The 24,967-nt window shown below is 41.6% G+C and overlaps 1 protein-coding gene across 1 annotated transcript; it reads right to left on the reverse strand.

Moving 5' to 3' along the window:
- Nucleotides 1-5,454: 5,454 nt before the first annotated feature.
- LOC149210663 (uncharacterized) lies at nucleotides 5,455-6,218 on the reverse strand. The gene is made up of 2 exons (XM_089399040.1): nucleotides 5,877-6,218; nucleotides 5,455-5,799 (listed from the first exon to the last, which is right to left on the reverse strand). Exons 1-2 carry the CDS (start codon nucleotides 6,045-6,047, stop codon nucleotides 5,455-5,457), a joined length of 516 nt encoding a protein of 171 aa, XP_089255166.1. The 5' UTR covers nucleotides 6,048-6,218.
- Between the last annotated feature and the right edge of the window lie 18,749 nt (nucleotides 6,219-24,967).

Raw genomic sequence — 24,967 nt, forward strand, 5'->3', positions numbered from 1 at the left:
TCATATAATTCATTTAACTATATGATAAAAAAATATAAAGACAAAATAATCCTTGAGTTAAACTCAGTTCATCCGTGGATGTGGGGACTATTGCTAACACCCCCACACCCCATCTTTCCTGAGCCATATCTTGATATTTAGGGCACAAAATCAAGCCCAATAGGAATCGTGGGGAAGTGTTTTCAAAGGAAAACAATCTGAGAACAACTATTCGACCAAATATTTACATTAAACACTCCAAAAGTTCAAGGGTTGTGAATTTGCAACCACCTAGATTTCTAAGTGAGTTTTTCAGAAAATTTAACTCCCATAACATTTCGTTGTTCGAATCTTGTCTCTATATTTTCTATTTGTTAGTAATATCAGAGCAACAAATAATGGGATGCTCATATTTAGTTTTTATTCTTTAATTGATTTGGAATGTTTTTCTTTCGATGTTTTTATATTTGGAATTCCGTTGATATTTTAATAGGTGTTTAATTATAATTTGTAGAATTTATTGAGGAAAATAACAATGTGAAATTCCAAAATTTTCTATTATAGATAGGGTAAAAAGACTAATTTTCCAAATCTCAAAATTAGAAATCAAAATCTCCATTCATTTATTTTGAAACAACTCTATTTTTTGGATTTGAATTACATAATGATAAATAGGATTTCTGAAAACTTATATAATGATTCTATTTCTGCAAAAGAAATTCTAATTTGCACCACTGTATGGGGGTTCTTTTCCGTAAAATTAGAAAGAGGAATTTTCCAAAAGGAGGAATATTTGCACTATTGTAAGGGACAAATCTGAAAGGAGAATTTAATGGCTAAGAGTTGTTAATAATTCCTATTGCTGCACTTTTGTATTAGTTTAGTAACCAGTTAATTGCTTTATTAATTTATTCTCAATTTTATTTTCAATCATTGTTCCTTATGAATATATTATTCATGATTTTGCACTATTGTTAATACCATGCAACTGTATGTAATTTAAAATAATGAAAAACTATTTTTTTTCAGGGTAGGTTTGAATTGGAATAGAGTTGAGTAATGGGTTTACATGGGCTTACATATATTTATATGTTTTAGTTGATAACTTGAATACATGGTTTTCTATGTGCTGTTAATCATTTTTACATCAACTAAACTATTTCGAATTTTTTGCAATGCATTTAATAGTAAATCCATTTTAATATTGAATCTAAGAATGAACTTATCACATGAAGATTTTATGAACTATTTCATTAATTTGTAGTCTTACTATACACTTCAATTCAAATCCAACCTTTATGCCTTACTCTTGATTGAGATTAGGACTTTTTCTTCTCTCAATTAAGATAGATTAGATTTCCTTTTGATATTTGCATATTTATATTAGATTACATCTACATTTAGGAATGCTTATTTGAAAGTCTCTTTTCCCAAGCAAAAAACCCATATAACCTAACTAAGCCCTTATTTCATCCAATTTAACAAATTTCCTTCCTTCAAGTAGCTACAAGCCTAGTAGCTGAAAATGTCTCCAATTCCTTGTACCCAAAATGCCTATAGAAAACGCTGAACTACCCTCTTTTTTTACAAATATAAACAATGCTCTTACAAGTACCCTCAACAATGTGATGAGGCAAAGAAACTCTATGACCAATTTGGAACATCTACTTGAGAGCATCACTTGAAGACAACAAATAATTTCACTTTTATATACAGAGAATCCTCATTTTGCCAAGAACCATTCATGGGCAGCCTGGGTAAAATTATATACACCAACTCTTTAGTGAGCCTTTGCCAGATTTTTGTTTCCATTGCTACAATATTTTTTTTAATGGAAAATTACTTTTTGACTAGGCAACCACTTTATAAAAACCTCTCAGACACTTCCCCGCTTTGTTTTAAGATCTAGTCCTCTACACTTGGATGGATCTCAGTTGATTTAATTCTCTTTTTTAAATAGACTATATTCTATATGAGTACTTTGGGTAATACCGTGAGTTTTCGTAAACCTTGAGCTCGAAAACCACCAATAACTTACCAAGTCAAGTTTACTTCACCTACCCAACAAAAAATAATTTAAAAATAATAAAATAATTTTTTAAATTTTAATATAGGGTTATTTTTATTTTATTTTCATCTACTTAAAATGTTCACATTACATTACATTATTTTTTTTATTTGTTTTCATTTTATTTTTTTTATTTGTTTTCATTTTTTTTTTATGTATTTTGATGGAGTCAAAATGTTTACACGACAATATAGAACATTAAGTCTCTTGCATAAAGATAAGACCCACATTTTTTATCATCAAAGTCGACTTATATAACCACTCATCCAAAAATGTGTTGTTCTTGGCTACATAGAAAAAATATCTTCATTAATTAATTAATATATTTTGGAAATTGTTTTTTATGTACACATAAATTATAAAAATAATTAATTTCATTACATTACATTTTAAGATAAATTAAAACTAAACCTTAAGGGTTAGTTTGTGTGGTTTAGAGCCAAATGTGAAGTTTTTTTAGTAATGTTATTAGTTGTTATTGAGAAGTTACTTGATAACTTAAACCTAAAATTTATTTTTGTCTACATGAAATAATCATTTTTTTTTAAATGTGAGAGGCTTTCCACTTATTCATGTCATCTTTTCCTCAATAATAATATATTATTTTACCATTTTTAAAGATTTTGGTTTATTTTATTTTTTCTAAGTAATACTATTCTATTGAAGAGAAGCAAAATAAAAATACAGCGAGGCGCCAGCCTCTGCGGTGCTGAATAGAGTTATGTCAAAAATTATCAAAAGACTAAACTCGACTGCCCAGTGAGGGGAAACCAATCCGAGTGAACCCAAGAAAAAAGCCCACGCAGGGGTCTCAAGACTTAACTTAAAAAGGCCCACACAGGGGTCCTAGATCAAAGCAATCAAAAACATGCCAGAAGGTTTGAAAAGGAAACAGAAGAAAAAACCTCAGACAACAAGCTCGTAAAACCTCCAACGAACGACAAAGCGACACCTGGCACCTAGATCATCAGTCTGGATGGACCCCCTGGATGTCATCAGGGGTGGGCTCTTCTACAATGCAACACGTGTACTCATACCAGTCATCATCCTCTGTTGACGTGCCGCGTGGGATGCCACTAACTACTTGTATGCCTGTTGAGCTGCCCTCGGCTGCATGTTTGCCTGACGTGTTGCCCGGGATGCCTCCAACTGCCTTCATGCCACCCTCTCTGCCTTCGGTAGCATGCTTGCTTCCAGCCAGCTCCTCGCCATGCAGAATGCCAATTTTCCTTGCCATCTGCTGCTTGCCTGGTTCACGATCATCCCTGTTCCTCTTAACAGCCTTCTGTTGCTCACCGTTGTTCCTTTTCTCTGGTCCAAGGTCGTGGGTCTGAGCTTCTTGCTCAGCCTGCGGACTGATTTCCTCACTAAAGGTAACAGTGATAGTGGCTATGATAACTAGACGAAGCAACGTACTATGGAAGCGAAATTGGGTAGTGTGGTGAGAGGGGTGAGGGGGGGTGGGGAGATTGGCTGTATGGGTAGCTACGTTCACTCTTCGGGCATCATGGGCCTGTGACCTACCTCTACCACTGCGAGTATCAGGGTATCTTCCAGAGAAGGGACCACAGGAATGAGTGGTAGAAGGGGAAGAGGAAGGAGAAGCAGGTTCAGGGCTGGGCGTTGCAGGGGGGCGAATGCTTCCGCCTCGACTACCCCCTCTTCTGCTGTGCATTCGATGGTGAGTGCGCGCCATGACTGTATTGATTTCAGAGTTTGCAGTTGGGGAGACAGAGGTATCTCTAGGATTGAAGTGGCTATTCAGAAGAAAAGCAAAGGAATTCTGAGCGTGATTCAACACACAGTGAGGTGTTTGGGAGAAATGGAAGCCATTTCCCAAATCAACACAGTTGAGAATCCAACAACGCCTTCCAGTGATGGTGCGAGAGCTTGGCGCCGCAGCTTGAGGGGGGCAAGAGCAATTTAGCAGGGGAGGGATGAATGAATTGTGGTTTTTGGAGGCCATGGCCTTATGCCTGCTGTGAGTTTCTCGACTTAAGCATTAGAGTAATGGTGCCTGCAGGTCGACTATAACTTGCCATAAATTAGCATGGAAGGGGACGCAGGTGGCCATGTGGCCTAGCCGCCTACCATCTTTCTGTCTAATCTTCATTAACTACGTCATAATCACCCGCATCTGGGTAATTTTGGTTTATTATTATTAATGAATCTTGTTTTCAATTTATATTTGAAGATTATCGTATAAAAGGTCATGTGATTTTTTTAAGATAATTTTGAAATCTGTTGTTTCAGGTAATTTTATATTAAAAAAATAAGAGGGAAAAAATTACTTTCATTAAAAATTCAAAAATACAAATCAATTTTAAAATAAAAATTACATAGTATAAACAAGTGATGCAGGAGCATCCAGCTCCGAGGAGACTAATGACTATTGACGACTCACGGGAGAACAGAAACAAGTCAGAGGCTACAGGATTGGGTGGACAGACCACCGAGTTGGTTATTGTTTCTTTTTAACTATTGTTTTATTTCCTTTTATCTCATAGCATTTTAGATTACAAAGTTGTTTAGGCCCAGGAAGGGAAAACTGTTTAGTTAAGTTTTTGTTAAAGAATAACTAAAATGACAGTTAGAATTCAGGTAGAGCAGTTTATCAATTAGTTATGTATCCATGTAGATTAAAAAGGAAAATAAACATTTGTACAGGGACTTCTTCCCTTCATGAAAAGAAAAAGAAATAGAAACGAGAACAAGAAACCCTCTGTACAGAACTACTGTTATTTTATCTGAGATAATCTATTGCTAACGACTCTTTTCATTATTATGCACATAACTGTTACTGTGAATTACTGAATCTAAAAGCAAATTAAAATAGGAGAAATTGTTGAAATGCAAGAGCGTTACAGACTTTGAATCAAGACCATAATATTACCAGAACCAGCATACAAAACGAGGCAGAGTAAGGCGGTCACAGCACAACGTATGAGCAAGGCGGATTTATTAACAGCCTAAAGTTGCAGAACAAATACAAGAACGAGAGCGTTACAGGCATTCAAGGAAAGTCAGAATGCAACTGTAATAACCAGAACCCGTATGCCAAGCACGAGGAGAACGAGGTCTCGTAAAGTCCATATACAAGATTACAAAAAAGGTACCAAACCAACCATACTGTGTCCATTTAACTTAAATTAAATATTTCATAGTCATTGTGTACAGTAAGGACGGAAGCCTTACAACTTCATGTAACAAACCCCGGCATCGCCGTAAAGAAACACAAGTTCCAAACCCTTGCTATATGACAACCATCGACTGACACAAAAGAGCATAGTACAGAGATTGCAAACGCCGGCAGAAGGCACGGCCAAACCCTAACAACCCAAACAAACTAAGATCTACAGCCACGGTCATAGTAAACACACTACAGGCAACTGTAACAGGAATAGACCCTACCCGTTTGCAAAGGGTACGAGGCCTGGAAAGATGTGAAGACTGCACAGCTCGGAACCCCCGTGAGCCAGCCCTCGGTTCAAACCTGTACACAGAAGCAACGAGAGGTTAGAACCACCAACAGCATACAGAAAACGAAGGAACAGACAAATACAAGCGTGAAGGAACTCACCCACAGGTCGACGGAGAGCTGTCGAGGCAGAAATCCATTCCATAAACTGTAAACGGCACAGAACCTGTAAGTGTCGATAAAAGACAACCAAACCGGGTGAATCATAGCACGAAAGTTTACCTTCAAGGGCGGGAAGAGATTGGAAGAGCGGCAGCTTCAAGGACGCAGCTACCTGTACAAAGAATATAGCTCAGTGACAGAGAATGCAAACACTTATACAGTGAACCCACAAGACATAAAGCAGCTTACCATAACTTCAGAACAGAAACCCTGAGCTATACAGGCCCACACAAATCGACAGACAGCATCGAAGACAGAGGAATAGCTCCTCAACAGAAACTGCAACCAGTGTAGCCATTGACCGAATGTAGAGTTCATCTGCTGGATGTCACAGTGACCAGGGTTCGAAACCGGAAGCATCGCCACAGGATTACAGAAAGAGCAGCGGCCGAGTGATAGGCGGAAATGAGCCAAAGGCAAGACCTGAGGGTTTAACAAAGGCGGGAGTTGACGGAACCAGCCGGTAACTAAACCCTTAAACCGGCAGAGGTGTGAATTAATGAGCCTTGGGTTGAGGGCCGGGTAAACCGCGGGAGTTTTGTCCGCACATAAAGTGACCACCGGGCCTGAAGTGAGACCACGTGGTCTCACGTGACTGTGTGTCCACGTCACCAAGGGCTGGGCCATCAACAAGATTGAGAATAAATTCTTTTTTATTTTTTTAGTTAAAATAGGAAAGAAAAAATAATGACTTCTTTATTATATGACAATAATCATAAATATTTGTTTTTTCACTATAGGTCTGTATTAAATTAAGATTCATTAAGAATCAGATCAAAATTTTTAAGATGTAACTTTTTTTTATGATGTAATACAAAGGAATTAATATATGACCTAGAGTAGAAAAATAAATAAAAAACTAAGTTAACATATTAAGGAATTTTACCACTATATTATGGTTTAAAATGGATTTCCACATAAAACTCAACTATAGGTATTTAATATTATTTTTAGTACTATTATTTTTGCAACTATAGTACTAATGTGCACTCTACAACCTAGTATAGTATGAGGAGATGTTATCAGATAGATCATTTTAAATTAAAAAATAATATTGAAAATAAATACCTTAAAAAATACAAAATACAACTCTACTTTAAAGTAAAACTAAACGAAACACAAATCGAATTTAAAGTAAATTTATATTTATATATTTTTAGTTAATTTTATTTATTTATTTGTTATGAATTGGTTTCTTAATTGGTTTATGGTAAGAAAGATACATAATTGAGTTTATAATTATTGTTCTTTTCTATTAGATGATAATAATGATAATAACACATAATTTCTTTTAATTATGAGTTGATTACTCTTTTTAGTGTACGGTAAACTAGCATAGATTCATTTTACTCTCGATCTACTAAGCACCCAGAGGGATCAAATCTTTTTTGCTCTATGCTAGCTTGCATATCAATATATTTGATCCCTCTCGGAGCTTAGTAGATCCTTTGTAAAGATGGATCTATGCTGGTTTAATTCCCCCTTTAAATAGGCTACATTCCACGTGAATACCATGGGTCAATACCATGTGCAATCTTTATTTTTGTTGATATTAATAGTAGGGTTAATAATGTTTTTTTTGCATGGTATTAATAATAATTTGGCCCATAGGCTTCCCCTAAATAAAACCTCATTTTTGAGTGTTCGTAAATATAAAGTGAATTATGGAGTAAATATAAAAAAATGTTTTATTTATTTACCATATCTCTTGGTTATTTATATTTTTATTAATTTACTACATACCTTTTTTATAAAAATGTTATTTGGCCCATGGTATTTATCCCATGGTATGAAAATGGTATTTGACCCATATGCTTCACCTAAATAAAACCTCTTTTTTGAGTCTCCTTAAATATAAAGAGGTTTATGGACTAAATATTAAAAAATGTTTTATTTATTTACCACACCTCTAGTTTATTTGTATTTTTATTTATTTACCATACCTTTTTTTAGTGTTCATAAACCTCTTTATATTTTAAAGTTATATTGTGTTTTTACATAATAATAATTAGATTGATTTCTAAATAGGGCGGAAATTCGATTAAAAATGTTAAATGTCAAACATTACATGTTAAATGTTTACATTTACATTTATATTTACGTTTACATTTACATTTACCTTTACGTGCTTATGTGAGATCTACCCCCATACTGCGTTGTAGAGAGCCTCTTGACGCAATTATATTTCTTTCAAAAATGGAAATTACAAGATAAATTAAAAGTTTTGTCTCTCACTAGGAGACATTACCGAAACCAAAAATTAATTGTCATTAGGAATGTGAGAGGTAACTAAGTACTAGGAGATACAAAACTTAGCATAAAAACATTAATAATATGGCCTAAGTGGCATTGTAGAAAATCATTAGTTAAAAAAGAAAAATATAACATACACACACTAAAATCTAGGCAGAGGGGTCTAAGTTTGGAACAATGATCTAGATGGGTTCTTTAGTATCTTTGGAGGTTCCTTCTGCCAAGGGCGTTGTCACACCCCTACCTTGGCAGTAGTATTTCAACCGCTCATAGGAGGTGCGACACCAACACCCAATTTCTTTTCAACAATACTTTCAAGTGTGGACTACGCCTAACATTCCATACTTAGTTTATTTTTCACTTTCTACGCATTAACATTCATAACATAGTGGAAACATTCAATTTAAACTTCTTTCATCATCATTATCATTTACATATGCACAACAGATACAATGTAACGGGAGGGGAAACTCCCTAAATATGAGTCTGCCCATAATGATAACAATAATATTTCTTAAAGTACAATTACAGTCTTTGAAGAGGAACCCCAACTTCCTTCTCACAATATCTGTCGAAACATGCAACTCGGTTTGCACCGAGTAGCCTTGCCCGAACCTCTGTTCAGGACTGCCCACCCTTGCTGGATCGGGTCACCCAACTCGCCGGGTAGAGGCACCCACCTCGAGTTGCCCTCCGCACCAACTCGTTGTGCCAACCGGTTATATCGCCTGTCGCATCGTTCAACAAAACTTGCTTCTGTTTAGACTTCGTTTCACTTGGTCGTTCAGGAACTCGTTCACCCATTTTTTCAGGAACTTGTTCACCTAATCATGTAGAACTATCGTTTGGCTCGTTCATTCGGTCGTTCAGGAATTCGTTCACCTGGTCATGCAGAACTATTGTTTGGCCCGTTCACCCGGTTCCGGAGAACTGTCATTCGGCCCATTCACTTGATCGTTCAGGAATTCGTTCGCCTGGACATGCAGAACTATCGTTCGTTCGTTCACCCAATTGTTCAGGAATTCATTCACCTGGTTCCACAAAACTGTCATTCGACCCATTCATGCGGTTGTGCAGCGATGCCCTGGGTGGTTCGCCTGCCGCATCTTGCTTGGGCAGGGTCGCCCGTCGAACCAGAAATTTTTGTGTTCTATTTCTTCGGCTTGGTACTTTAGTCTAGAGCCGCCTACACCTCGCCCTAACTTATTTCATTGACTCCTTGCTTGCCCATTAACTTATGAACTCATCCTTGAATTTTAGAACTTCAAACTTGATGCGTTTCTCCTCCATGTGTCTACCTATGTATATGCCTCCACACGAATTTGTCATGGGTCGACCTGCCCAGTCCGACCTACCAATTCAGCAAGCTAGCCCACATTTCATGTCGTCCTCCCCATGTCTCCGCCCCGCCGAGTCTACATGCCCAACTTCGCACAGTATAAGCTCACCGTCGCAAGTTCACACACTTAGCCAAATTTCAGTTTTTCGACCCTCCATTGGTTCGTCACGCTCGTGCCCTGGGCACCTTTAACCCACCGCCCCAGCTCATCACTCCTCCAAATCATCCCATCGTTACAACCTTTCGTCACAACCGACTCGCCCTCTCGCCGACTCATTGCACCCACTAACTCGTCGCTCGCTCGGCTCGTCGGGTTTAACCGACAACGCCTACCCAACTTGTCGCACATCGCATCCGCGACTTGTGTGCTTGACATACTCCCCCACTCTAATTGTTTGTCGTCCTCGACAACACCATCATACGACATCGCAAAGTGTCGCTAGCTCCAACATCCAAAATGCCCATGTTTTCTGCCTCTGCTCTGCCATCGCACAAACCATAAAGGCTCATGTCTCCATGAATAGGAAAGTATCCTCAATCCATGATCATAAACCACATATGTCGCAATCTCCACATGCTTCCCCACCGTGGAAGGCTAGTCCCCCCAAATCAAGCTACATGCTCACTACAACATATCGTGTTGACCCCATCATGTATCATCATCATGTGAACTGCTGCCATGATACTCCAACTCAACTCTAACATATTTCAGTACACTGTCGACCCCCATGACTCGAACTAGTTGGGTAGCTAATCCAACTGTCACGCTCAAACCATGAGAATTCACCTCCTCATGCCGTCATCAGTCATTTCTCTTAGCATCCTTGTTACACAGTAATTTGTCACTGTCTCCCTATCAGTCACCCTACTATGTCAAGAATTCACAGTAATCAAGTTCATGCCTTCTGAACTGGCCCAAAACCCACTTTTCCAAAGTTTTCCTCATCAGCGCGTCTGTTTCTAAAATATCCGCGCTGACTGGCGGCTCGCAGTGTATTCAGTGCGCTGCCAGCGCGAAAGCACATCACTTTTCCGCGCTGGTCGCGTTTCATGAGCCAGCGCACCTCTCCTTTGTATTGGGTCATGCTGACATGACTTTCCCAGTTATTGAGGCGCGACGTCAGCGCGTCAGTTACCTCATAATCCGCGCTGATCCTATTTGGGTGAATTTGTTCCAACAACCAACCTTCCAGATAACTTCAGGCTTGGTTGTTGGCTTTGTGAGTATCGACTCCCTTCTATGGCATGTCTGTTCGACCCTTTGCAACCACTTCCCTTAAGGATAAGCTCATCCTTCCACCCTTTTAGGAGGCTCCTTCTCCTATATAAACTTCCACCATTACCATGAGCAGCTAGTTTGGAATAGCTTGGATTGTGTAGAGCTTATAGTGCTTAGATTGCTGCTACTATAGGTAGTTGGTGTGCTAAGTGTGGAAGTGATTAATAGCTTAGGGAAGGTTGTTTTGTGTTGCTTGTGTGAGAGAGAGTTTCTTGTCTTGGGAGAATAATTTCCAAAGGTGAACGCTTGAGACGCTTGCTGACTGGCCCCTCCTGAGAAGGATACCGACGTCAGAACATTTGGTTGTACTCTTCTCTATTTTGATTAATAATAGATGACTGCTATTATTGTTCCATTCTCATTTGTTTATGCGATGGTCAATGTGAATTACATCTTTTCTGACTGATATATGGTTGCTTTTACTAGATTTCACGCTTGTGTTTGTCTCCTCTTCGTGTGTGCAGGTATCTATTCGCAGGGGTCGCGGAGGATTGTGACCAGCCAAAGCGAAGGAGCGAAGGCAGCATCTCTTCATCAAACGACAGCGCTGGAATCCAAGTAGGTACTCTTTACCTCTTGTTTAATTGTAATTAGGAACATGCATAGCAGCATTGTTTGATTGTTGCTAGACCCTTGCTGGGCTCGTAGGGATCGCCTCTATCCATAGAGGGGATTTACCTCTCCAACAATTTGGCGACTCCGCTCGGGATCAGCCTTTTTGTCTCTTGTGTCCACTCTTTGTGCTTGAATTTGATTTTTCTCTCTTTTCGAGTTTTGGGGATTGTTTTTCTGCTTGTAGCCTTCCTGGGTCCATCTGGGAAGTGTCTTGACTGTTAAAAGACTTTCTACCTTTGGTTTGGGAGTTTTCTGCCTTGATTCTACTCGTTTTCACCTTTCGTCGCGGTTTAATTTAGAACAGACGCGCTGACGTCGCACCCCTGTTTCTTTGTTATCCTTGTCATCGCACCTGTGTGATTAATAGTCGCGCTGACCTCGTTTTTCCGAGACAGCGCGCTTTATCCGTGTGCTTCCGCGCTGACGTCACACACCTGCTTCTTTGTTCTCCCTGTCATCGCGCCTGTGTGATTAATAGTCGCGCTAACCTCGTTTTTCTGAGACAGCGTGCTTTATCTGTGTATTTCCGCGCTGATGCCGCAAAGTTGCTACAGGCCTCCTCCAGTCAGCGCCGAGTTGCTGAAGGCTACCCGCGCTGATCCTGTAGAATTCATTTTTGTCCAGATTAGCCTCCTGAACTTGTTGCTTTAGCTTTCCCCTCTTCTCTCCACTTGGTTTGTGACTTGTTTTTCATTATCTGAACTCTGAGCTGCTTGCTTGCGAAGTCTTGTTCCACATGGTTTCGTTTTGCTCATTTTTCGGTTTTTCAAATACCTTCCTCTTTGCTTTCGCTGCTTCGTTTGTTTTTCCGCCATCACTTTTACAACTACTGGAATGTGTTGGATCTCTATTTGACTGGTTGGGACTCTTATCCTCCGGGTGTTTGCTTTTCTCCATTGAATTCACACTCTAGCCCTAGGGCATCTAGTGGTCGTGTGTGTGTCAAGCCTTCCGTAGGGATCTTGTGTGCTTGTTTGACCGGCCAACTTCAGATTTGTTGTTGCACTTGTTCAGTGATTGTTGAAGTGCTTTTGGTTGTGTTTCCGAGTGGTTTTCACTTCCTCCTTGTTTGAATCCTTGCTTGTCTTGCCGGGCTTAGATCACATAGCTCGTGCGGAACTTGGTTTTCCTTTTGATTCGGAAATCTTTGTTGGATGTTTTGGGAACTTTGTGTGCTTCCACTAAGTGATTTACTTGGTGTTCTGGTTCCTCCAAATTCATTTAGATGCTTTGTGCCATTGAAAGAAAATCAAACTAGTAGCTTTGCTTTTGAAAATTGAAAAGGAAAAGAACGTTTCGTTGATTTGCATTTTCAAAAGAAAAAGTTTCCTTTCCTTGCTTTTAGCTGCACCAGGTTGTTTGATTGCGTGTGTTCGTTTTGTTTGATCGAAATCTCTTTACCCCTTCATAGCTAGAATTCATCGAACAAAATGGTTTTCTTTGGCATGTAGTTTGCATCTAGGTAATTGTGAGAGAACATACGATAGGACCTGAAATCGAAACTTAATTTCAAGATCAACTATAAAATGAACCGAATGAATCTAAAAACGCATTGGAACTAAACGCAAACATCTAGAGGTCTAGGTTAGAGACGTGTTCCGGCGTCTTTAAACATAGTCACTGTTGTTTCACATTACGGTTGGGTGATTCCTCCTTCTGTGACTCGATAGTGGTCTAACACGGACTGCGCTCCCACATACTGTCGCGTATATAGGGAGACCCCACTAGGCTTTTATCCTTTATCCATAGGAAGCTGAGTCTGCCGCCTTGTGAACCATAACGCACCGAACACAGCATTCGGGAAGATTGACTGCATTACGGAAAGTCCTTGGCTCTCATATGATTGCTGGGGTGTATAAGCAGTTTTACGGGTCGCTTGGTAAACCTTGTACCTAGAGTCTCCAGAGCAGTCACTTTTGATCCTTTTCGGACTCCCTAAATGAAAAGGTGCCTATGAGCGTCTTGTCACTTCATGCTCATTAAACATTCGAAGGAGACTGGAGTCATCTTTTCGTCCTTTTCTCGACTCTTGAAACATGAAAAGGTCAAGTTTGGTTCCTGTGTCTTAAAAGTTTATTCGGCCACGATAACATCACCTGGTTAGATCTTGTGTGCGTTAGTTTGAGTAGGTTTCGTTTTCATTTGCTATGGAAACTTTTCTGGGATTCACTAACCCAGGTTCCCCCTCTGATGGAAATCCAGGACAATTCCCTCCTCTTGGGAATGTTGGTGCTCCGTATATGGCGACGTTGTCCCTACCAGGGTTAACTGTTGGGTTGCCTGTATGGTTGTTTTCAACCTCTTTGGTCCCTACCGTATCGGCTGTTAGTCCATCAGTCCATCCACCTAAACAACATCATGTTGATCCTAAGGTGGATCTCTCCCCTTCGACGCCTACTTCTACGTCGTCCTCTTGTACTTCGCCTGGTGAAATTCTCGATGTGAGTACCCAGGTGGCTAAGAAGAAGAAGAGGAAGACCAAGAAGAAGAAGTCCCCTAAGCGAGAGCCTACACACACAGTCCCCCTCTCAAGTCCAGCTATCCACTCCAGTACACCTGAAGTCGGGCCACCTTCTGCTCCTCCACGGAAGGTTAAGTTTCCTTGTCAATTATGCAAGGAGGACCATCTTCTTCGCGATTGTCCTGGCATTCCCAGGGTACTATAAGTATGGTCTCGCGATCCGGCCCGCCCCTCATCATCCACTGAACCTCACGGCGATGCTACCTCATTAGTTGGGAATGGCAAGGGAAAAGGGAAGATTCGAATCCCCTGCAGACTTTGTGAAGGCAATCATCCCCTTCACTTTTGTCCACTCATGGATAAAGCCTCCACTATTTTGGAAAGTCTCCCAGCTCCCTCACCCCAACTCCCCATTGGATATCAACGTCTTTCTGCAGTTGCAGATCATCCACCTCCCGACAATGAGATTGGTTCACATTCTTCTCTTGTCCAGCCCCCTCTTCCCGAACCTGGCTGTCTCCAGCCTGTTCCAGACCAACCATTGGTCGGAAAGAGTGTTGACTGGAGTTCACCTCCTGTTGACCACCCTGTTTCGGAAGAGCAAAATTCTCATGTTCTTCTCGTCTCGGCAAATCCTCCGGAGCCTGATAATGGTGTTCCCACCCCAACCTCTCCCAAGGATTCAGAGTCGGTTCTTTCCGAGCAGGGGGGCAACCATATGGTTCCCCCACCAAGTAGTTCGGTCGTTTCCTTCGATTGGAGTCATTTGACTTCCCCTCCCCTCCCATCCCACGTGCCTTTCTGAGTCACCGCCTATGCCTCCCATATGGCGCTGCCTGGCACTGTGTTAGATGAAGGAGCATCGGTTAGTCTTATGCCCGTTACTACTTGGCAGGCTTTGGGTTCCCCATCGCTTGTACCTGTCGCACGGAATCTCACCGCTTTTGACGGAGGAACGAGTCAACCATTAGGGATCTATATAGACGTCTTGGTTACCCAAGGTTCTTTAGACTTCAGTCTTCTCCTTGGTCGGGACTATGTGTATTCCATGGGAGCCCTTGTTTCTTCACTTTTCCGTGTGGTTTGCTTTCCACACGATGGAAGAATAGTGACAATAGATCAATTATCGTTCGTTCGTCCACAAGCCCCTCCGGCACAATTGTCCTTCCCTCTTGGTTCTCATCCACCAGTTGCATCTGTTTCACCCCAGATCTACTACGTGGCCACCTCTCCCGTGCCTGTATCCAGCAATGCCGCCGTCGTGCATAGTGTCCTGGGGGCATTGGGTCCTGACTTCCGAGACATTGACCTCCCACCGGGAGCGCCACTCTTGGAAGCCCCGACTTCCTGTTCATTATGATGAAGTTCGGTCGGAGCATAGTTCATCTTCCTATGTCAAGCTCCCTAAAAAATGAAATTAGGTCTGGTCGGAGCATAGTTCACTTTCCTATGTCAAGCTCCCTAAAAAATGAAATTGGGTCTGTTTGGAGCGCAGTTCCTGGTCTTGTGTCAAGCTCGCTAAAAAATGAAACAAGGAGTCTCGAGGATAGTTCTGCTAATGTATCAACCTCGTTAAAATAATGAAACGGCTTGTGGTCGAGCATAGTTCCTGATCTTGTGTCAAGCTCGTTAAAAAATGAAACAAGGGTTATGAGGATAGTTCTTTTACTGTGTCAACCTCATTAAAAAATGAAACAACTCCCTTTCCAAATCGAGTCTTTTGATTAAGATCTCGTAAAATACAAGTCGAGTCTTTCCTAGATCTCGAAAGTGAACCTTCATTCCATCCACTTTGTTGAATGCAATGAAGCTTGGGGGGCATGTACCTCGATTTGCGTCATTATGCTAGGGAGCATGCGGAACTTATAACAAGCATAGTTTTTCGTTTCAAGCTTGTGTAAAAATGAAACCGAATCTAAGCAAAGTTCTCCATGGTTCAAGCTTGTGTAAAAATGAACCCATACCCGCTTTACATCTCGTGATTGCCATTTTTATCCGCTCAATTCTGCTGGATGAGCCTTGGTTGTTTTCATTCCATCGACGCCATCTCTTTGGCCGATCATATGCTCTCACTTGGTTGTTTATCCTTTCCTGAGGAACCGCAGCGATGAGTGGTTTTATTAGCCAGCCTCTTGACCATTACATGTTTTGAGCAGTTCCACCATTGTCGGAACCAGTTGCTACCCTTTATACCACTCGTTCCTCTAGGACGAGTCGCCTTTAAGCTCTTTTCTGACTCGTAAAATATGAAAAGATTGCCGAGTATTTTTCCCTTTTTGACTCGTTAAAGAGAATAAAAATGGACGTCGTCTTTAGGCTCTTTTTCGACTTGAAATAAGAAAAGATCGCCGGGTTCCCTCTCGACTCGTTAAAAGGAACGAGAGGCGGTCGCTTTTAAAGCTCTTTTTTCGACCGTTTAACTTAAAAAGATTGCCGGGTGTTTGTCGTTTCGCATTCGTTATTGGCTCCAAAACGATGTACTTCCGGCCGCTTTTTTACTTTTTCGGGTCGAAGTTACTATTTACGAAAAGTACTCCTCGATCGTAATGGTCGGGTAGTTCTTTCGGGTATTGTTTTATACTTTTTCGAGCTTGAGAGACACAACTTTACGAAAAAGGACCCCCCCTGGAGTTTCCTTTTCCGCTGTCTTTTCAGACTCTCTAAACAAGAAAAGACGCCGAGTTTTTCCTTTGTCAGGCTTGTTAAACACTTGATGACATCGGGCATTGTCAAAATGACACTCTTCAAGCATATGCTATCCCCGTCAAGCTTGTCATCCAAAAATCACCGGGGTACCTGCCAGGAATGGTGGGGAAAATGGAACTGTAATCATAGTCGTGCTGGCAGTATGTCGCTCTTGAACATGGCACTCCTCTGCTTCGTGTCTGGGTAGGCCCATCTCATCTTGTTTTTTTCACTGGCCTCCGTGGGTTTGGGTTATCCTATTTGGCCTCTCATCTACTCATTGCCATCATCACCATACCCTTTGCTCATTTGATGTCAAATACTGCCAAATCTGTTATAGTGCCGCTGATATGTTCAAGAGAAGTTGACCTCTGCAATAATACAACCTCCTCTGCTATCTCACACAAATCATTTTACCTCTATCTCGTGTCGATGATGTGGGAATCATTATGGCCCACCTTTGATCAAGGTCACTTCCTGTCGACTTCAGCTCATTATCCGGGAAGGTGACTTAGAGACTCCCTTCAAGTGCCTTAGAGCCTGCATGCCTCAATGGCAGGTTCTTCGTGTTCGACGCGAGGTTTTCATCATTGGCCTCCGATCGGATGATTCTGCGGGTGTTCGACACCAGCTCATTGATTCACACGCCGCGGATTGTACCTATAGTACCTTGAGGGCCATTGTCCTTATTGGTGGTACCTCTCGCGTCTGTTAACAGTTTTCATCATTGATTGGTAATCAGATGATGTTCATGCGTGTTCGACTCCAGCTCATGTATTCACATGCTTGAACTTGTAGTTTGTTCGGGTCGGGACGGAGCGCGCGACCCTGGATCCCTGTCTGTTATGGTCCAGGTTGCGATTTTGTGGATGATCATTACATGACTCATTGATGGATGGCTGCGCCCATACCTGAGTCTTCATGGATGGCTGCGACCATAACTTCTCATTATTCTGGTCTCTTTAGCTGGGTGGCTGCGTCCATTCCACAGACCTTTTCGCATGTCTTTTGGATGGCTGCGCCCATGCCTAGACTGCATGTACTTGATTATCAGAGATATTCGGTCCTTCCTGGTGGTGTTCCAGTTCGGCAAAGTGTTGTAAAGCATTTCACCCCTCCCACTCTCTCGGTCTTCATCCTTTAGGGGGCATCTGTTACACAGTAATTTGTCACTGTCTCCCTGTCAGTCACCCTAATGTGTCAAGAATTCACAATAATCAAGTTCATGCCTTCTGAACTGGCCCAAAACCCACTTTTCCAAAGTTTTCCTCATCAGCGCGTCTGTTTCTAAAATATCCGCGCTGACTGGCGGCTCGCAGTGTATTCAGTGCGCTGCCAGCGCAGAAGCACATCACGTTTCCGCGCTGGTCGCGTTTCATGAGCCAGCGCACCTCTCCTCTGTATTGGGTCGCACTGACATGACTTTCCCAGTTATTGAGGCGTGACGTTAGCGCGTCATTTACCTCATAATCCGCGCTGATCCTGTTTGGGCGAATTTGTTCCAACAGCCAGCCTTCCAGATAACTTCAAGCTTGGTTGTTGGCTTTGTGAGTATCGACTCCCTTCTATTGCATGTCTGTTCGACCCTTTGCAACCACTTCCCTTAAGGATAAGCTCATCCTTCCACCCTTTTAGGAGGCTCCTTCTCCTATATAAACTTCCACCATTACCATGAGCAGCTAGTTTGGAATAGCTTGGATTGTGTAGAGCTTATAGTGCTCAGATTGCTGCTACTATAGGTAGTTGGTGTGCTAAGTGTGGAAGTGATTGATAGCTTATGGAAGGTTGTTTTGTGTTGCTTGTGTGAGAGAGAGTTTCTTGTCTTGGGAGAATCATTTCCAAAGGTGAACGCTTGAGACGCTTGCTGACTGGCCCCTCCTGAGAAGGATACCGACGTCAGAACATTTGGTTGTACTCTTCTCTGTTTTGATTAATAATAGATGACTGCTATTATTGTTCCATTCTCATTTGTCAATGCTATGGTCAATGTGAATTACATCTTTTCTGACTGATGTATGGTTTCTTTTACTAGATTTCACGCTTGTGTTTGTCTCCTCTTCGTGTGTGCAGGTATCTATTCGCGGGGATCGTGGAGGATTGTGACCAGCCAAAGCGAAGGAGCGAAGGCAGCATCTCTTCATCAAACGACAGCGCTGGAATCCAAGTAGGTACTCTTTACCTCTTGTTTAATTGTAATTAGGAACATGCATAGCAGCATTGTTTGATTGTTGCTAGACCCTTGCTGGGCTAGTAGGGATCGCCTCTATCCGTAGAGGGGATTTACCTCTCCAACACCCATCAACCAGTGATTCCACCTCACTGTTGGAAATCACCAAAACCATCATTGGATTGGTCTCCATCCAAGCCTTCCAAGGTTTCCAGAGCATTTTTCCAATCAAGGCTTCCAAAACTAGTAACTCAACTCACAACTTATGCAGGGATTCCAGAGTGTTTGTCCAACCAAGGCTTCCAGGACTAGTAACTCAACCCACCAAGGGATTCCAAATCATTTGTGCAACCAAGGCTTCTAGGACTAGTAACTCAACCCAAGCTGTTACAGGGCTTCCAGAACGTTTGTTCAACGAGGGCTTCCAGGACTAATAACTCAACGCAAGCTAAGGAAACATGAGAACCAAGCAAAACAAAACAATGAAAGGAAACCCGCAATCACCATGGCTATGCATGGAATGTCAAGGCTAGAAAATCCATTATCGATCCAAGACCTCCTCCACACCAATGATATATCACAACCAAGAATCTAGATGCATATGCCATGCATGCCAAAACTAGTGAAGAAATGATACATGAAACTCAGTACCTGCAAGAAAATATGATGTAGTTGCTAATGCCAATGCCTTCTTGCTCCAATAATCTAAGTATGCCACACCCTCCAGGATTGATCCAAGAAATCTCTAAGTATCCAAGAGTATGAGAGAGAGAGAGAAAAATGAGATAGCTCCAACATTGAATTGAAAAAAGGTTACCAAAATGATCCTCATAAGCCTTTTTATGAATGAGGCCTCTGTTTTCTTCATTTTCCATTATTTTCCTTCATTTTCCTCCTCACATGCAACCTGTGACCTTTCACCTATTTTTTCTCCTAATTTCCATTATTTTCATAAATAAATGTACCAAAATGATTTTTAATGCCTTAGACATTGCCTTAGCCATAAACAACTAAATTAATAGCCACTAGGATGTCTTCCCCAACATTCAGCTTGGAATAAGTATCCCATCCTCTTTTTATTTCTTCCTCCCTTATTCCGAGCAAGTTCCTCTCGGAAAGCACCCCCAATTTCTTGTTTTATTTTGCTTCCCATCTTGGTCCACCCTACATTCTCCCATCTTTGGGCTCCCTGGTCCTTTGTAATGTGACCTCTACACCTTCCTTCAACATGCTTCCTTTAACTGCCAACTCCACCTTCAGAGTTGGTAAGACAATATTGATGTATTCTGGTCAAATTTTGGTCTAGTTTTGTTTTTCATCCTCCCTCTTCTATTGTCCTCATGCAACCTATGTATCTTTATGGAGGGAATTATAGCTACAAGGATTCTATGAAAGCTTCCTGACTTACATGGCACTCCTACCAATGCCTTGAATCCTTGAGTATGTTATGTTCTTTATTCGAGCTTTACCAATACCCTAGCTTTTCTTCCATAGCTTATCGACAAGCACGGGTTAGTAGGGGGGTTTCCTACTACCAAGAGAGGGCCCACAGGGAAGTATGTGTATGGATTAACATTTGGAGGACATTGTATTTTTCTTTCATGGCTGTTATCGGGAAATCTAGTGTCCACTCGGAGCTACTAGTCCCACTAAGACTGGTAGCTATCTTAGAAACAAACAAACTAAAACTACTTTCGCTTTCCTTTATGAGAAGTAGATAAGAGGGGAACAAAGGACACCAACCTCAGTCTTGCGCTTGGTTCCTTGCTTGGTTCTTCTCCCTTCTGACAGATCCTTGCCGCTCTTCCTTCGTCTACCCAGCTTCAAAGAGCACCTGTAGAATCAAAGCAGCATAATACTATCGAAGAACAGAGATCTACAATCATCAACAATATAGTACCAGATATATATTGACCACACAAATGCATATATCATAAAACATACAAGAATGTGGAGGAAAACTTGAATAGCTTTATTAATATCAAGAATAGCAAAGAGGATTACAACCAATTGTTCTGACCCAGCATCATCCTCCAACATGAAAGCCCTTCTTCACCTCATGTAAAGCTTAGATCACCCAACACTATGATGTTTCACCAAGAAACCAACAGCACTTCCTTACAAGATACAAGATTCCAACCTCTGGATCTCTGTGATGAGGGATCCATATATAGATGATTGTAGGGGGGTGAGTCAGCTTTTGGGATTCTTATTAGTGTCCTCTCTCTGATAGTTCTTGATTCCACTTGGAGATTGATGATCTCTTACTCATCCCTGGGTGAATTCAGAGAGGCAAGTGTCACAAGAGAAGTTTCTGGAAGATTCCATGATCCTCCACCTCGCAAACCATCTCTGCCATTTGTCCATTCTCGCCCATCGCACCTTATAGAAGGGATTTCCAGTATGCATCACACTTTTTACACTGAGCAGGTTGCATCGCACCTTCTGCACTAGGCACTCTGTATGGTCCAGTTTTGACCAGTTTTGAGCAGTTTTCTGTGGAGAACTTCTGGGAGATGATGTAATCAGTTGAACTTGTTCTTTTAGGGTATGAAGCAAAACTTTTAGGGACTTAGGAGCCCTTGGTTTATGGACATATATGATTGGGGTTGCAGTGCCCAAAAATTTCTATAACAGTTGCCCCCTAAAGCATGAGGTCGTTAATCTTTTGATGTCGGGTGAAATGCTTTATCATGAGGATCTGAAGTTTTTTCGAGCTGGAAGGCGACCTGTAATAAGATACAATAAAATACATTATATTCATAATATTTTTTCATGATCTAGATGAGGCAGGCATTCCCATGCTCAACTTTATAAATTCATTTTCATGTACATAGGATAGACAACCGTCTGTGTGGCAGACTGATGATTCGGACGGAGTCATCATCCTTTGATTTGGATGATCATCTGTTCGGCAATGATGTACATTTGATGTCTTTATATTCCTGAATATATCGCAACCTGGATGGATGAAACTAGATCCGGGGTCTTCAAAACTCGTTCAATATTCACTCGGAGTACAATTCGATCCATGTGAAAGATGTTCTGGAGTCGAACATGGAAAGACATTGCCTGATTACCAGCCAATGATGTAAGTTGTTAACAGGCGCGAGAGGAATCACCAATAATGACAATGATCCTCAAGGTACTACAATACAATTTGTGTGGTGTGAAAGAGGGACTTGGCGTTGAACACCATACAAAATCTCTCGGTCGAAGGCCATTGATGTAAACCTGTCACCGAAAGTGAGAAACTTGCCATTGAGGCATGCAAGCTTCAAAGTACTGAAAGGGTTGTTCCTAGGTTGACTTCTTGGATAATGAGCTAATGTCGACAAGAAGAAACCTGTCGTAGGAGGGCCTTAATTAATCCCACATCTACGACACGGAACGGAGCAAATGATTTTGGAGGTGAAAAAGATCTGATGGTATAGGGTTCAGGGTGGCGGTGATGAAAGAATGGAGCGTGAATGTATTGCAGCGGATGAGATACACGTGAATTCTCTGAGCGACTTCTCTTGAACATACCGATGACACTGACATGGATTGGTAGCGTTAACCCCAATTATGGATGGTGTGATGGACCAATGGTGATATGACCGGTGAACGGAATAACCCAACTCGACTCGGACGGAGTGAAAGTGTCATGTTCAAGAGCGACTTGCTACCAATAAAGTTTCTTCAAGTTTTCTTCCCAATTTTCTCCAGTCATTGCTGACGAGTACCTCTTTATTTTTGTCAAGCTTGAGGAGGATAACATATGCTTGTTCTATAATCTACCCTTCGGGCAAACCCGTCGCTATGTTTTAACGAGCCTAGCGACAGTGAAACTTGTTCTCGTCCATTTGGACAAGTTTGTCGCTATTGATTTTAACGAGTTTAACAAAAAAGATAACTCGGTCCTTTTTCAATTTTAGAGAGTCTGAAAAGGGATGGAAAGTAAACTCCAATAATCCTTTTTCGTCATATAATCCCTTAAGTCTGAAGAAGTATAAAACAATATGAAAGGGATGAATTTTCGATAGTTTTAACGAGCCGAACAAGACAAGCGCTCGATATTTTTGTGTAATAATCCCTCAGGTCCAAAAAGATTAAAATCTAGAGGAGGGATAGCACTTCCGATGACTTTAACGAGCCGGAGAGGCCAATCGCTCGGCAATCTTTTCATATTTTACGAGTCTGTTGAAAATAGCTTAAAGGAGACTCGTTTTTTGAGGAACGAGTGATGATTTTGGGTAGCAGCGGATTCCATGTAAGGTTTGGAATTTTCCAATCACGACAGTGTCACAAGGATGGCTAACAGAATCACTCATCTCATATGTTCCTCAAAAGGGGTAAACAATCAAATGGAGGCATATGATCGGCTAAAACAGAGTGGAGGTGATGATGAGAACACGACCAAGGCTCAAAAGCTGATGATAATGCATTCGCAATGGTTATTTACTAGAGATTGGTTCATTTTTTAATGAGCTTAAACTCTGGGGGAAACATTTGCTCATTGCTTAGGTTTAATTTTTAACGAGCTTGAACTCCACATAAAAACTGCTTGTGCCAGTCATATAATAAGGACATCTCATCGATAGGTTCAATTTTTATGGAGCTTGCACCATTCGAAACTTTGCTCCGCATCCTTTCATTATGCAAGCTAGGAGTGACCAATCCTACGAGTTTAAAGGGTTTGAGAATCTAAAAACTAAGAAAATAAATGGTCGCTCTTCACTTGCATGCAAAAAGGTTTGCATGCCCCCAGGTATAGTGAAAGATTTCCAGGCTACCATATAGAAGTTCTCGCATCTGCAAGATAGTTTCCATCCACACTGCAGATAGAAACACTTCCTGGCTTAGTCCATTTGGAAAAAGGGTGATTCTAAATCCCAACCACCTAACCTTGATGAAGGAATCTTATTCTAGTCTAATTCCGGACGGGTATCGGACCAGTCATTTTCCTTCGCGGAAACCTACTCTATACCTAGAGTTTTCCTGCCGGAGCAGGCCAGGGTGCATGCCCCTGGGATTCAGTCATGTTCTCCCGAATTACTCGCGCTCTTCAGGTGGACGGAGTGGATATTGATGAGACATTCCTTGCGTGAAAAGACCATTTAGGGATGGAATTTGACTATTAGCTATGTGTGAGCCGGGGAATGAAAGCTGGTCTACGAGCTGGACCACTCGGCCTTCATGCGGAAAACACATTACTCTAAAGAGTGAGGAGACAATGGCTCCCATGGTATAAATATAGTCGCGCCCAAGGAGTAGATTATAATCTAGAGGTCCTTGGACTACCATTACGTTCATATAAATGGTTTTCCTTCTCAACGTTATGGGCACATTGGGAAGGATCCCTAACGGTCGACTGGTTCCTTTATCAAAGCCTATCAGATTTCTCATCTTAGGCAGAAGCGATGGTGAACCAAGCACTTTCCAAGCAGTCGAGGAAAGGATACTCACAGAAGCCCCTTCATCTATGATGGTACCGGCCATGACCATTCTGTAAGCTTGTACAATGATTCAGAATGGTACACTAGCCGGTAAACAGGGTCTGCCTAGTAGATTCCAATCGAAGGAAACGACTAGGTTGCTTGGAGGTGGGACCAAATATACGGCCGGATATGACTCTGACGAACTTCCTTCCTGCGGTAAAGGAATGGGTAGATTGCCCCCATGTTCATCAGAGTCTGTGTTTACGAAAAGAATTTGAACGATGTCATTCTCATTCTCTCCGGTGACTGTATCATCTGAAGATGGACTTTCTGAAGGCAAGACCGGGTCAACTGCCGCCTCGACCTTTTGAATTTCGTCTGGTGTGGATTCAGATGGTTTATCTTCAATGATAGACGCTTCGAATTACCACAATGGCCTGCCAGCAAGATTTTCAACCAGTGATGGACTCGGCAAGAGTTTCTTATATCCAGGAGGAAGATGTAGCGGTGAAGTAGGACGGTCATCCAAAAATATTTTAGCTTCGTCTAGGAAGGGACAACGGTGGACGACGTGATCGCCCTCACACAGTTTACAAGGAAATTTGCATTTCCTTTTCTGTCCAGATACTTCGCTTTCACTAGTTGACGGTGTGCTTTCAACATGATCATCAGAGGTTGATGACACAAGATTGTGCAAACGAGGAGACCAGTCCCTTAAGATCCGAGGGATGCAAGGAAAATCTCAATGATAGTGGTCTCCATTGCAAATGACACATGGAGATTTAGGTTTAGACGGTGCAGTGTGAGGATTTTCGCTAGACGACGCATGGTTGCCCCCTTTTGCTTTTGGCTCCTTCTTCTTCTTTTCCTTTTTCTCCTTCCACTTATTCTTCTTCTCAGTTACTTGATCCTTAGCTTTAACAGCTTCATCAAGTGAAGAGGAAGGAGGAGAGGGAGAAATGGACGAAGTAGAAGGTTGGGGGGTAACTCTAGTATCATCTAGTTGCTGATTTGATTGCTCAGGAATCGCGGTGGTTTGAACGACAGAGGTCGAGAAGAGC

The sequence above is a fragment of the Pinus tabuliformis genome, chromosome 1_2 (assembly GCF_031772625.1).
Source record: "Pinus tabuliformis cultivar Carrire ecotype Pingquan chromosome 1_2, CPIR1, whole genome shotgun sequence".
Classification (NCBI taxonomy): Eukaryota; Viridiplantae; Streptophyta; class Pinopsida; order Pinales; family Pinaceae; genus Pinus; species Pinus tabuliformis.